General features: G+C 36.2%; 1 protein-coding gene across 1 annotated transcript; it reads right to left on the minus strand.

Annotated features, from left to right (window-relative positions):
* Nucleotides 1-6,247: 6,247 nt before the first annotated feature.
* On the minus strand, nucleotides 6,248-6,781 carry LOC139521323 (platelet glycoprotein Ib alpha chain-like). The gene has a single exon (XM_071314802.1). It carries the CDS (start codon nucleotides 6,779-6,781, stop codon nucleotides 6,248-6,250), a length of 534 nt encoding a protein of 177 aa, XP_071170903.1.
* Nucleotides 6,782-14,799: the final 8,018 nt, after the last annotated feature.

A 14,799-nucleotide genomic window follows, 5' to 3' on the forward strand; every position in this document is an offset into this window, starting at 1 on the left:
GATGTTTTTTTTCTCAATTTGTCAACCAAATAGTTTGCCATTATTCCAATATATTACTGCTTCAGTTCTTACCACTTAATTTAGATGACTTAAAGATGCAAAACCAATTGTCTTTTTTCAATGATTTTGATATTTAGTTATTGTTATTAGTTTGCTAACAAACGTATAGGTGCAACATATGTTATTTGTTTATCACAATACCTTTTATAAATATTGATTATTGAAGATCCAGCTAATGAATATTTTTTAGAGTACATTAATGTTTGAAGAAATTGTGGAAGTGGCGTTCATATATATATATATTACCACCATTTCCTTGACAAAACAATTACTTGTTTGGTTATATAATTATTTAGATCTGAGCATCACTGATAAGTCTTATGAAGACGAAACGCGCGTCTGGTGTATATAATTATAATCCTGGTACCTTTGATAACTATTTAGACAAACTGAGGGACTCGAGATGTTTAGTTATACACGTAAATCGGTGTCGATGCCATATACCAAGCTCTAAAACAATTTAAAATTTTCATAAAGTATTTATGAAATTAATTTGTTTTCTTTTCAAGGCGGGTTTTACATACTGCGTTCAGACGCTTTTCTTGATTTAACTTGAAACTTGAAATTAAAAGCCAAATATTTGAAAGCCAATGGCTAAAAAACCGAAACAGTTTAAGACTATATAAACAAATAGGACCTACAACTTTGAAAATTGACAAATCCATCTCGGGTAACGTTTTTGTTATATTTCAATCTAGCTCTAATGCAATATAACAAAATCAGAGATCTACATTTTAATTAGATTTTTTATATTTCAAACTTTCAAAGTACAATTTTAGAACGGTTTGTTATAAATCATTGTAGTACCATTTCTTTGTTCGTATATAACACAGAGTTGTCAGAACGGTCAATCAAACCATGATGGCGTTAATAAATTTAGAAGTAACAACGCTTTTTTTTTTTCGATATTACCTATTAAAGTCTTTTTCGAAAAACTCTCCTGTATATCAAAGTTGCACGTCTTTTTTTTTAAACGATAACGTGTAATTTGATACATAGATCGATAAACCCTGTTTTATCTAGATCTACACGGTGGACCGATCTTTAAAGCTAGGACACATGGAAATAATTCACATTAAGACCTGTCACCCTATCCGGAAATATCATTCTAACCCCAAACCATCTAGTCTTTCGTCTAATTATTACATATTAATAGCTAGATGTCTGATGGATAGCGGCAAAATTTGTCTTTTAGTTTGGTTTGACACAGCTGTGAATCAAACCCATAACATTCAACACTACAGGCAAACACGAGACCAAGTCAAACGGTTTTTCAAGTAGAAACGTGCAAATCAATTCTATTTTCCCCATTGTCCTCTGAGACTCTAAGAACCAAAATCTTATTATGGAGTTATGAACATGGATGCACTTTTTGAAACTAATTTCCAATCATATATATTTGTATTTAAATATCAATTGCTCTCATTTCTCCCTTTGGGATGACAGAATATAACGTTAATTATTTTGACATGTTTGACTCATTTTATAGTCTAGGGCACCTAGGTGCTTTGAAAAGACATTACTTTTAAATGAAATTTGCCTTAAAATCTGGTAAGATGGCAAATGGTATGAATATAATGTCTTAAACTGTGATGACTTGACACCTTCAAGCATCCAATGTAGACAAACTTCATCTGTTTTATATCTTTTGGAATACTTTTACTTTTTATTAGGTCTTGTAGTAGACAAATATTGGATAAACTGTCGTGCTCTAAGAGGAGTAATTAATTCTATGTTTTAGTAGTTTGAACTCTTAGCATAACTACAGAGTAGAATTTGAATTATATGCCGAGACAGAAACATAAAGCCTCGCTATTACCATAAACACATAAATAAGCAAAGTTTTATTTTGATTGGTAGAATTATGGTTGTATTACACATTTTCTTGGTCTGTTGACGTAGCCTAACGTTATATTTTGAACATTTGAACTCCGTTTTTCAATAGAAACTCGAGCATAAGGCCTTAGGGACACTTGATGCTTAGGGTTGACACCTTAAAAGGGTCTCCAGGACTACCCGATGCTTAAGACAAATGTAATATAACGTCTACTTCAAAAAAAGCTTTAAGACCAGGTTTAATCCACAATTTTCTACATAAGAAAATTCCTGTTCCAAGTCAGGAATATGACAGTTGGTATCCATTCGTTTGAGCTTTTGATTTTGCCATTTCTTAGAGAATTTCCGTTTAGAATTTTCCTCGGAGTTCGGTTATTTGAGATTTTAATTTTTACATCAAACAGAAATTTCACACTGTATACAAAGGAAGATAATAAAAAAAGAACAAGTACCACTCGTTTCATTTTTTTAGCATACCAATCTTTGCCAGATGTGTGCTTCATGTTATTTAACAAATAAATTTAAAAAGATCACTTTATCTTAATTTTCGATCTGATTCTTGGCTACAATTGACATTTTAAACGACAATAATTCAGCAAATAAACCTGTTTCGATCAATTAAATGTTTGATCTAAGTTTTTGAAAGTGGAAATAGACAGACTAAACTATGACGGATATAAAGGAGATATTGGTATTTATATATTCTTTTGTGCTTTTGTTATATTATATCGTGTATCAATTGATACTATCTTTGAATGTGTTGTACGGCTTTTTCAAAACTATTCGGCCAAACTGAATAAAGTGTGTGTTTCCTATTTCACCCCAAAAAAGATATGTAGGCTAGATAGGCCAAAAAAATAGCACAAACTATTGTTCAAAGATATTTAACTCTTTTCTATAGTTTTTTCCTAAAGGGTCTTGCAATAATTAAAGTATTTCAAGCCTGTTTAGTTTCATCGCAGAGAGGAAGAACAGTATTTTTGTCCCTTTCTTCGGATCCAAACAAAGGCTTTCTTCAATACCACATTGACTACATATGTCTTTCATCAATAGTATAAACTGCTAAGTATGGTAAATCAACTGTGTTTCTACAAGTAAGATCGTCTTTTAATCTGTTGTCACTTCAACAACTTGGTCAATTTTCTTAGAATTCAATGATGGTCTATCTTCCTCAGTTTCCTGGTGTTTCCCTTCCTCATATCATAGATAAAGATCTGTGTTGTTCACAGCTAGGCCAGGGAGCCAGACTGGATCTATTGCTTGCATAGGGTTTTTCCTTAACAGACAATCTCAAGGTATTATTTCTTATTGTATATTGTACAGGGTCATTTTGTTGAATCTTTTTCTATTTTAATAAAAAAAAAATCATAAAATGCCACGCATCTGCTAATCGATCTTTCTAAAGCACAGTTCTAGAGTGCAAGATTCAAAATAGACAATTTATGCTCGGCTAGTTTTGTCTAGCCTGACCTTTGGCACAGCGTGCAAGTATCAGCATATCTAAATTCAATTTTTAAAATAAACCGTCTTTGATCGATACCCCCATCTGTAAATTTCATCAATATGTTTGCATTGTTTTGTAGACTTTTACCAAAGCTGTTGCGTGTCTAAATAAGTTTGATGTTTCAAGAACTGACTCATTCACAATAAGTGTTACTATTCCACGCAAAAAAAACTTGATTGCATCACAAGGAAGAACATCACACTGAGTTTGTACAATCACAGCATGCGTGATTGATTACATACTTATGTCATGATCATTCGCACCAAATGTAGAACATGTCAGTGAAATGGATTTCTTGCCTCTTACTCTAGTTGATTCAAGGAATCTTGATGAACAGACTGGTATTATCATCACAAACCAACAGCTGCTAGTTCTTTCAAGTTATAATGGCATCTTCTTAAAATATTTTAGTTGAACAACACAATAGAGTTCATCGGTGTAAGTCCTTCCGTATTGCCGTCATTATGTTTTAAACCAGAATCTTTCCATTAAAACATTGAAAACAACACGCAAAACTTAATGATGCCCTAGTATATGGAATTGTAGCCTAACTAGACCCTATGGCGGATCTGTGTTCCTTCTGGCATTCATTTCTATGTAGAACTATTGAAATATATTGTGAAAGGTATGAAACCTTAAGGCGACGATCATCAGCAGCAGTCACTTCCTCAACGACTGCAGATTGTTCATCAAAAACATCATAAATATTAGTTGGTCTACCAGCCTTGCAATTGCTGACATAAGCCAATAATCCCTTTTCATTTAAAAAAAAAGTGCTATGATATGAAGCCTTTCTTGTGTTGTGGAATGGTCTTCAGTCGCTGCATTCATTGTGAGTAACTTGTAGATAAGATCTGCTACTGAAGGGAACACTTTTGTGATATTTTGAATTTTCTGTCCAAATAAAGATCTTTGGGCTAATGTATGAAATTCCTTTTAAACGCACTTTTTGACTTTTATATTCAGCATAACATATTTATATGATTTACATAATCAATAAGTTTAACAAATAACTATATAAATCATATAAATATGTAATGTTGAATACCTCGTCAGTCTAACTTATTAAACTGTAGCGGGTCGAGGGTTGGTAGCGTTTCTTTATTATCTGTTGCCTGGTATATCAGATACTGTGACTACTATGCGGAAGTCAATATATACTATTGGACTGCTGGTAAACAGTTGTCTCACTAATCGATTAATATTCAGCTCAACTGCCGCCGTGGTCTTGTTTGTATAGGTAACGATAGCAGAAAGGGGATGGGGTGGGTAGCCTAACTAGCTGTTTAAATGGCGGTTTGGCGTTTCAATAAATACAAAGTCGTATCTGGAACTTAATATGTGTAATTTAATAAGTTAGACTGACGAGGTATTCAGCATTACATACTTATATCATTTATATAATCAATAAGTTTAACTGACAAATAATTATTATAACTAGACTGTGATAGTTACAAAAGGGGGGGGGGGGGGATAGCTATGGTTCAAAATGGGCAAGTGGACTGGTAATAACCAAAAGTACTTAATAAGAAATCAAAACATATAATCCCTACACATTTCAGCATAAATTGAAGACTTTAAACGTTAATATATTTAAGGAATATTTATAGAAGAAATTAACAGTTTATAGTTAAAAATTACGGTTTCCGCGGTGTTCCGCAATCGGCGGTACTGTATAAATATTCACAATGAATTTTCTTATTTAGCTAGCGTGATCCTAAAAAGCCTTTGTAATAAAAAGATCTAGAATAAATATTAATAACAATCCTCAAAGTCCTAAATAAAAGATTTTGACACACTTTTGACGTTTCTAACGTCAAATGACGTCACTACACAAACTGCACTTTAAACATACGGGGACTTTGATAAGAACCTTGTAAATAAACAATGGCGGCCCCCAGTGTGGAAGTTACCCGTTAATAAAAAGGGATAAAAGCTACATGTCTGGGAGACTTATGATCGTTGATACCGGTATAACTACAACAAGGAACCAGAGAATCACGTTAGTTTTACTTGACTGTAAGTTAAATGTACAACTCGTACAATAAAATAGTAAATTCTACACTTGTCACATACATCATACAATTATAAAAATATATAGTCTTTAGATTTGTCCCCATTTCCCGTATCATTTGCCTTTCCATCTATAATAGTATTTACATTTCATTACACACTATAAAGAACGTGACCCACAAAAGAAATGATCAAAAATGAATTATTTAGAATTACAAAACCGTAACATTACCCCCTCATTTGAAAAACTGTTTGTCCTCGAAGATGAATATCTTTACCTAAGAAATTTAAAAGTTAGTAATTTATATGTTTCATGTCTTTAAAAATACCCTATATTTTAACGATAACATTACATTATAAACTGAAAGTAATTTCCTTAATAAAATTATTATAAGCTGAAAAGAAGTTCCTGTAATATGTTGCACTGCGTACTGGTGTCTTCTGTGCTGACTGTCGACTGGACCCCATTGTCTCTGATTTCCCTGTTCTCTATTACTGCTTCGAGTTGGTTGGTATCTTCTTCTGTCTGAGTTGCTGTATTTCGTCTTCTTGTTACTGACGGGTCGGGTATCCATGTACTTTTAAGTATATATATGGTGCCATCTGGAAGAACGGCCTTCTCTTCCTTCAGTAATCCCAGGTATCCATCAGGTACGACACGGGCATCAATTTCTGCTGTCCTCGCCCTTGATCAAATCCTCCTTATTAATTCAGCATCTTCACCCGACAGGTAGCTTGATAAGGCAGCATAACTGGAACCTAGGGTCATTTAATGTCTCTTGATTGGGACTCCCAGGTGGCTCCAGTCATACAGCCTCCCTCTACCTGTGGCTGTCATTTGAATTTTTCTAGGGGGTTATAATGCAATTTCTTGCGAAATTCCACCCGTCTCTTGTCCCCATCCATCCATGGCCTCTCTGGATCAGACCCCTCGACAATGGGAGGAGGACTGGATGGTGCTTTTAGGACTCTAGAATGGTCCGAAGTTGGTATGTCGTCCTTCTCCATGGTAGTTGGGTTTATTGGCACTGGTACTTGCTGCGCTGACTGGGTTGTTGACTGTCCAGCAGTTGGTTGTGGACTTACAGTCTCTGTTAAGTATTGCTGCCAAAGAGAACTTGGACTGATGGTCACCGGCAATGGATGAGAAAACTGTGAAGTGGACTGTACAGCAGCTGGTTGTGGAGTCCCTGTAAAAGATGGCTGCATCATATAACTTGGGGTGATGGTCACTGGCAATGGCTGAGTTGACTGTGAAGTAGGCTGTACCATAGAACTTGGGGTGCTGATCACCGGCAATGGCTGAGTTGACTGTGAGGTGGGCTGTACAACAGCTGGTTGCGGAGTCGCTGTGAAGTATGCCTGCATCTGAGAACTTGGGATGATAGTTACTGGCAATGGCTAAGTTGACTGTGAAGTGGGCTGTACCATAGATCTTAGGGTGCTGATCACCGTTAATGGCTGAGTTGACTGAAGTGGTCTGTACAGCAGCTGGTTGTGGAGTCGCTGTGAAGTATGCCTGCATCAGAGAACATGGGGTGATGATCACCCGGCAGTGGCTGAATAGGTTGTACAACAGCTGGCTGCACTGAAACGTCTGGAACTGGAACAGGAGCGGTAATTGTCTGGGGAGCCGTCAGTAGACTAGGAACTGTCTGGTTCGGTCTGTGTCTATCTAACAAACTCATTAATTCTACAGGGCTTCTTGTCTGTAATGGTCTTCCCAGGAACAGCATCTCTTCATCTGGGATCAGATTAATTGATGGCATGTCCACATATACTGATGTTGGACTTCTGACAGGCGTCATCTGAAAGTGGCTGACTGTTGAAGTATTAGTCTCTACTGGTGTTACTTTCTTGACAACCGACTAAATCTTTCTCTTGTTTACCTTCTGACTTGTCTTCTTAATTCCATGCCGTCTCTCTTCGTGGAATTTCAAACGGTGTTTAACATTTGCTTGTACCTCACATTCACAGAACTGGCACTGTACAAATTATGAGCCATGTGCATATCTTGTATGCCTTCTCAAACTGGGTAGGTCCTTATAGGTTTTGTAGCATATCTGGCAAGTCTCCGTCTGCAGAAAAGAAGATAACTATCGTTAATACTTATGACTAATAACTAATTTCGGACCATCGGAATATTGAACCAGAGCCATGGGTATGGCGAGTACAACAGAAAAATCATAATTTACCATAACTTAGTGAATCAGTTACATCTGGGCATACTCTAGATAAACAGCTCTCTGCTCTTCACCTAAAAAAAACTGCAAAATGATTTGTTCGATTTCAATATTTACACATAAAACCATCTTGTGCCTTATATACAGCAGGAATTGTTGTTACAATTTAGTTAGAGGGACTGTAACGTTCCGGGGGCTTAGTATCTCTGTTACTCTTTCTAGTAATATTTGCTTTTTCTATTTCAGGTTCAACAGCTGGATCTTTTGAGTCTCCTTCATCAAGATCATCTTTGCTTTTTTGAAGCCAGTTGTTGAAGTTGCCGATAAATGGCTTCAGTCTATCATGATGTAGGACCCTGTCTCTTGAATTCGGCGAACTCTTCACCTTGTATATCAAGTCTGTATATGCCTCAATAATGAGAAAAGGTCCAGTCCACTGACACTTCAGTTTTGGACTCTTACCTTTTGTTTTTGTTGGGTTAAAAATCCACACTGCATCAGCAACGCTATATTTTCGCGCATTTATTTAATGGTCATATTGTCGTTTTTGTCGGTCGCTGGAGGCAATCATTTTATCTCTAGCTAAGGGCGCACTTGTTTCTAGTAAGCCGGTCATGCGCCGTTCATGTGACCGGCGTACGCCTATTCGTGCGAGAAACAAGTGGTACGGCTTATATACCGGCAAATCTAACATGGCTGCCCAAGGACCATTACTACCAGCTATAATAGGTTATGGCCTATTCCAGCTGTTTGAGATAGAGGAAGAAGGAAAATTGCAACTATATCTTTTACAGACTGTGATATTTATTAAACGTTCACAACTGTAACAAAAACGTTCTCAAGAGCGACAAAGCATTTATACGTTGCTCAATTATTTACAATTAACAATTAACAACAGGATAAATATGATAATAATAATAACAATAAATAATTTATTTATAAAGGGTGACTATAATTAGTTACAAATACTTATCTTCCTTGAGATCTCGGCAATTCTAGTACAGTATATAAATACAAATGTTAGTTTGTTTAGTTAGGTTTTATGCCGTTTTAGCGCGTTTTGGCTATTTCGCGATGATTAACAATACAGTTTTAAATGAACAAATTCGGTTCTTAGAACAGTCAGCCATGTTTTTCGCCGCTTAGCCGGTCAAATCAAACCGGCTCGAGCGGCGTAAGCCGGGCATGCGCAGTGCTGAATATTTTTACAAACAAGTGTAATGCCGGTTTGCCGACGGCTAACGGCGTAAGCCGTTTGCTAGAAACAAGTCCTACCTAAGTTATAAGCTTTGGATTTTACATATTTTGGCCACGAGCATCACTGAAGAGACATTATTTGTCGAAATGCGCATCTGGTGCAGAAAAATTGGAACCGTTAATGTTATTATGTACCCTGAAAATATTGGACTGGAGTTTTTCTAAATACTCATTACTACCGTCAGTTATGTTCTCAGTTTGAGGATGTGGACCGTATATCAAATCTATCGGAAGTTCAATTTCTCGTCCAAACATTAACATGCTTGGAGAAAATCCTGTGCTGTCATGTACAGAGGTACGGTAGGCCATCATCGCCACAGATTAATGTGTATCCCAGTCTTTCTCGTCTTTGCCTATTGTTCTGTTGAGTCGCTCCACCATCCCTTCACTTTGTGGATGTAGGGGGCTGGTTCTCGTTTTATCAATGTTAAACCTTTTACAAATGCCTGTGAACAGTTTTGATTCAAACTGTCGACCTTGGTCTATGTGTACCTGTCTTGGCACACCAAAACGACAAAAATTGTAGTTATCGTTTCTGCTTCTTGGTTTGGTATTGGATATGCCTCCGACCATCTGCTGAAATAATCTGTGAGAACAAGGATTAATTTATTCCCAGAAGTTGTAATAGGCAAAGGACCAAGAATGTTCAATGTAACCCGTTCTAAAGGTGCTCCTACCAAATATTGTTTAATCGCCCCTCTTGCTCGTTTTTGTGGACCCTTACGTGAATTGCATATTTCACACCTTTTGCAACATTGCTCTATATTTTCCTTATACCCCGCCTAATAAAATCTGCTTGAAACCCTTGATAGTGTTCTGTGAACCCCAAAATGGCCTCCTACTGGGTCGTCATGCAACATTTTCAAAATTTCCTCCTTCCAACATGAAGGAAGAATCAGCTGCTTCATCTCTGAGTTAATATTAGAAATCCATTCTCTATATAAAACATTATCGATCAATTTTAGTTGATCCCATTGCGACCAGTAAGTTTTAAGCTCTTTGCTCTGTACTGAAATTTCTTCCCACTTCGGCTTCTCATTACTTTCAGATTTCATTTTTAATATCAGCTTAATCCCTTCATCATTTTGTTGTGCTTCTGTTATTTCATCCATGTTCTTACTTGTTTTCATTGGTTGCTCTGTTCGGAATTTTTAAATTCTATTTCTTCGCCTTGTAACTTTGATATGCCTGCCTTCTTGGTTAGCCGCAAGTGACAATCGACAGTATCTAAGTCATTATTCGTGCTTTCTTTTGAATCCTGGCGGTTGCAATGAGTGCAGTGGATACATGGTCTCCGTGAAAGTCAATCGGCATTCAAATGCTATCTACCTGGTCTGTGTTGTATTTTGAAGTCATAAGAGGAGAGAACCTCCAGCCATCTTGCAATTTGACCTTCTGGATTTTTGAAGTTCATGAGCCAGTGCAGTGTTCCATGATCAGTGCTTAATAAAAAAAATTCTTACCATACAAGTTATGATGATAGTGTTTAACTGACTCTACAATTGCGAGCAATTCTCGTCTAGTGACGCAATATTGACGTTCTGCTTTGCCGAAACTTTTACTAAAATAAGCAATGACGTGTTCTCCGTCGTTTTGTTCCTGCGAAAGTACTGCTCCAAGACCAAACCCGCTAGCATCTGTATCTAATATAAACTGCTTTCCCATGTCTGGGTAACTTAAAATCGGGGATGAAATCATGAATTGTTTTAATTTATCAAAAGAATCTTGACATATCTCGCACCATTTAAACTCTTTGCCCTTCTCAGTCAACTTATGTAGGGGTCTTAATTCTTAATAAATCTCCTGTAATAGCTACAAGTTCCCAAGACACTACATACGTCATGAATAGATAAAAGGTATGGGCCAATCTTTGACAGCGCTAATTTTCTGAGGATCTGTGGAAATACCATCGCCTGATACAACATGACCCAGGAAAGTTACTTTTTCTTGTAATAATTCACATTTCTTTGGAGAAATTTTCAAACCTGTCTGTTCAATCTTAGATATTACCAACTCTAATCGTTCGATGTGCTGCTCAAAAGACTCTGAGAAGATAATGATGTCGTCTGAGTACAGTAGACATATGTGCCAATTCAAACACGCTAGGACGCATTCCATCAACCGTTCAAAACAAGCGCCTGCATTGCAAAGACCAAATGGCATTTGTCGAAACTGGAAGAGCCCTTGCTTTGTGACAAACGCCGTTTTTTTCTCTATCAACTGGGTCGACCGGGACCTGCCAATAACCACTTTGCAGGTCGATAGTTGAGAACCAAGATCCATGGAGGGCCTCTAGACAGTCCTGCGTGCGTGGAAGAGTGTACGAGTCACGTTTTGTAAGACTGTTAATTTTTCTGAAGTCAATACAGTAGCGGACGGACCCATCTTTCTCCCGGACCAACACAATAGGGGCTGCCCAAGGACTTATTGATGGTTCTATTACCCCAGCATCAAGCATTCGACTCAACTCGCGATCTGCTTCCTCTTGCATTGCAACAGGTAAGCGCCTCGGGTTTTGTTTGACTGGAGCTGCGTTTCCTGTGTTTATCTTATGTTGTATCATATCAGTACAACCCAAGTCGTTTTTAGACTTTGCAAACGCATTACATATTTCTGGAGCAATCTTTGGAATTGCAATGTTTGCGTCTCCGATAATAATTTGCTACCTGATTTAAATAAGTCTACCAGATGATCTGGTAATCTGTCGCTATTGCTCTTGTTTGTAATCTTATCAGTAAGCTTGAATATATTTTGACTAGCAGCCGCAGGTTCGCATGCTGGTTCCGTAACATCTGCATATGCTAGACATTCAGCTAGACATGTATTCTTTTGAATCGTTTTTTCAAAGTTACTTGTATTTGCAATCCTTAAAAGTATTCGTCCTTGACCACGATCGACTAAAGATCTGGCGACTTATAATGTATCGCTTGTGTCAACAGGCTCCACTGTAGCCTGCACTAAATGAGTAGAATCACCTACCACTTTACTAAATACCAAAACCTCTGATCTTGGGGGTATTACTGTAGTTTCCTCTGTTGCAAGCTTAAAAATGTTTACCATATTACTCTCTTTTTGACATATAATTTCCATATGTTTACTGCCAGTGGTGAGTTTACTCTCCTTTATGTTATACAAAAAATTGTAACCAACAATAGCAGGCGCGTCGATATCTGCAATCACAAATCGTTGTTGAAATTCTGACCATTAATTTCAATATCAAAATCGGCCTGCCCGAAATTTGTTATTATCTCTCCTTTTGCCAGTTTCAACTGTACCCCCTTAGGTAGCACTACACAGTTAGGAGTTTAGTTTCGCATTTGGCCCCTGTGGATTTTTCAAATAGGAAAGTTATTGTGTAATAAAATTAATTTTTAGACAGCTGAGTGCTAATTTAGCCTTCAAAGATGGTTTATAAGAGCATCAAGATTATTTTTTACATGTTTTATGGGCTGTTTTCTGTTTGACAATCCGTATTTTCATAGCTAGACCGGCCATCGGTCCAGAAATTAATGTAATGTTTACAAACACTTTTTTTCTACACGAAGTTTTTGACGCAATTTTACAAAAAAATGAGATGAAAGACATATGATTTTCATTGGATTTGCTGAATGATATATGTACACAGTTTCAGAAAAGGTATTACTTCAAGCGATTGAAATTCTACTTTTAACCAAATTTTGGGGAAATATGTGACATCTTTCCCCCCTTTTTGCAATATTTTATAACAAATAAATGCAGATTGTTGCCATGGATACACCCAAAAGAAATTATATTTTACCATTTTATATACTGGATATAAAATCTATGAAAGATTCTGATTACATACATATGCCCATATATGACACAAACAGTAAGCTTGATATTGCAAGAAAGCAATAAAAAGGGGATGGTAAAATTTATAAGGGCAAATTTTAATATTTTTTCCTAACTGTTTATTGCTACCTTATAAATTTTGTCTGGTCTCTGTGACTCCGGAATAGACAAAAATTTCCTGACATGAATAACTGTCAAGGTCTAACCGGTGTCTATCAAACAATTTACAAAAATACAATTAATTTTTATCTTAAAGTATGAACTATCATTTATGTCATTATTTAATTCACATTGTTTGTGTGGCCCTTCATTTAAAAAAACATCGGCTAAAGGAGGGCCCGACTCTTTAGCCACTAACAGTTTCCCGACTTAAAGTTCTCTGTCTGTGTACCCTGGGACCATTTTTGAAGTTTCAAACCTGTTGTGTGGCAAGTATTTGGCATTTTTCTGCATGTCTAGAAACGTTCTGCAATCTCTCTTAAAACGACCCGCTTTTCCGCAAAAGTAACACAAAAAGTCTGTCTTTTGTGATTGATTAGGACCTCGATTACTTTCTATCTTAGCTGTTCTATCCATTATGCTGTTCATCTGTTGATAATCATCTTGTTCATCTACATTTATCATTCCCGTTTGCATTCGTTATCCAGCGCGATTATTAAATTTACGTCTGTGCCCGTTGGCAAACGCCTCAAATTCAAGTCCTATCCTAACACTGTCATCTATTGAAATAGGCTGTCCCTGAAATATTGCCGACTCTAAATCTGCGTCATTTAGAGAATCTATGAAACAGTCACGGGCAAGCTGCTCACGAACTTCCATAGGGGCAGTTGGATATGCTAACCGTGTTAACTTTTTGATGTCCTGAGCGAGTTCCGGAAGTGATTGGCCTTTTTCTCGAGTTGTACTCTTCATCTGCGCTCTATATAGTTCAGCCTGATTGCTCGGTTGAAATCTCGAAGCAAGGGCAGTGACTAAATGAGTGAAGCTTCTCATGAGATCTGGTCTTAATCTAATAAAGTTTGTTTGACTGATTATGTCGCACGACCTTTCGCTAAGCTTGGCCGCAGTTAGGTATAATGTCAATGACCACCAATTTAAGAATTTGAACGTTTTGGTGAACTTCAAAAAGATGTAAACAAAAATTTTAATACTCAAAATTAAGACACAATTGGGCATTTATGATAGAATAATTTTATGAATTTGTAGTACTCAGGATGTGTAATATACTTAACATAGCAATGTCAACATATACAGTTCCTGAATGTGGCTGTATAGACTGGTAGCAAAATTGGAAGAAATTTACACTTTCTTGGTCTTCAATTGATAATAACCACTGTAATGACTAAAGACTCTTGCAATCGGATTAACATCTGTACATCTAATCGCAGTATCTTCAATTACTTGACTATACAATTGTCAGGAACAAATTACATAGGGTGTACAATAAAGCGTATTAAGAAAATTTATATCATTAAAGAAAAAATGAGGATTTTTAATATTTGATCGAAATCTATAACATGCTTGGTTCAGAGTTAATATGAGACAACTCATACAAGTTTTTATCTTATTATCAATACTGCTAATTTTATTTGAATAAAGAAAGTTGAATCTTACAGATCATCTTCGAGTGGACATTTAAATTGTATTCGATGCTTAATAATTCTTTCTAAAAATAATGAAATGCTAAAACATCAACCAAAAATTGAAAACAAGCATATACAGATATACTATACAGTTGGAAGTATTCTAATTGCTAGAATATACAGAAAGCCTGTAAAGAATACCTAATCAAATACCAATTTTACATCAAACAAGATCATTAATCTGATCACCCCTGCAAAGTTAGAATGTTAAAATTATTTTAGTGTTTCAGAGAAGAAGGATAATATTAGGCATGTTCGTGTGTTTTCTTTTTATTATTTGATACTGTTTGTTTAAGACGGTATATGGATTTTTGCTGTGACGATAAAAATTACGGACAATGGTTATATGTTCCCACACTAGCGGAGTGACGTGACAAACTCAAACTAGATTATATTATATAATGAAAGTAATTGAAAATGAAAAACGTTCCTTGAATAACCTACTAACATATATACAACAATAACTAAGTTAATACATTTCTTTCATTTA

The sequence above is a fragment of the Mytilus edulis genome, chromosome 4, assembly GCF_963676685.1.
Source record: "Mytilus edulis chromosome 4, xbMytEdul2.2, whole genome shotgun sequence".
Lineage (NCBI taxonomy): Eukaryota > Metazoa > Mollusca > Bivalvia > Mytilida > Mytilidae > Mytilus > Mytilus edulis.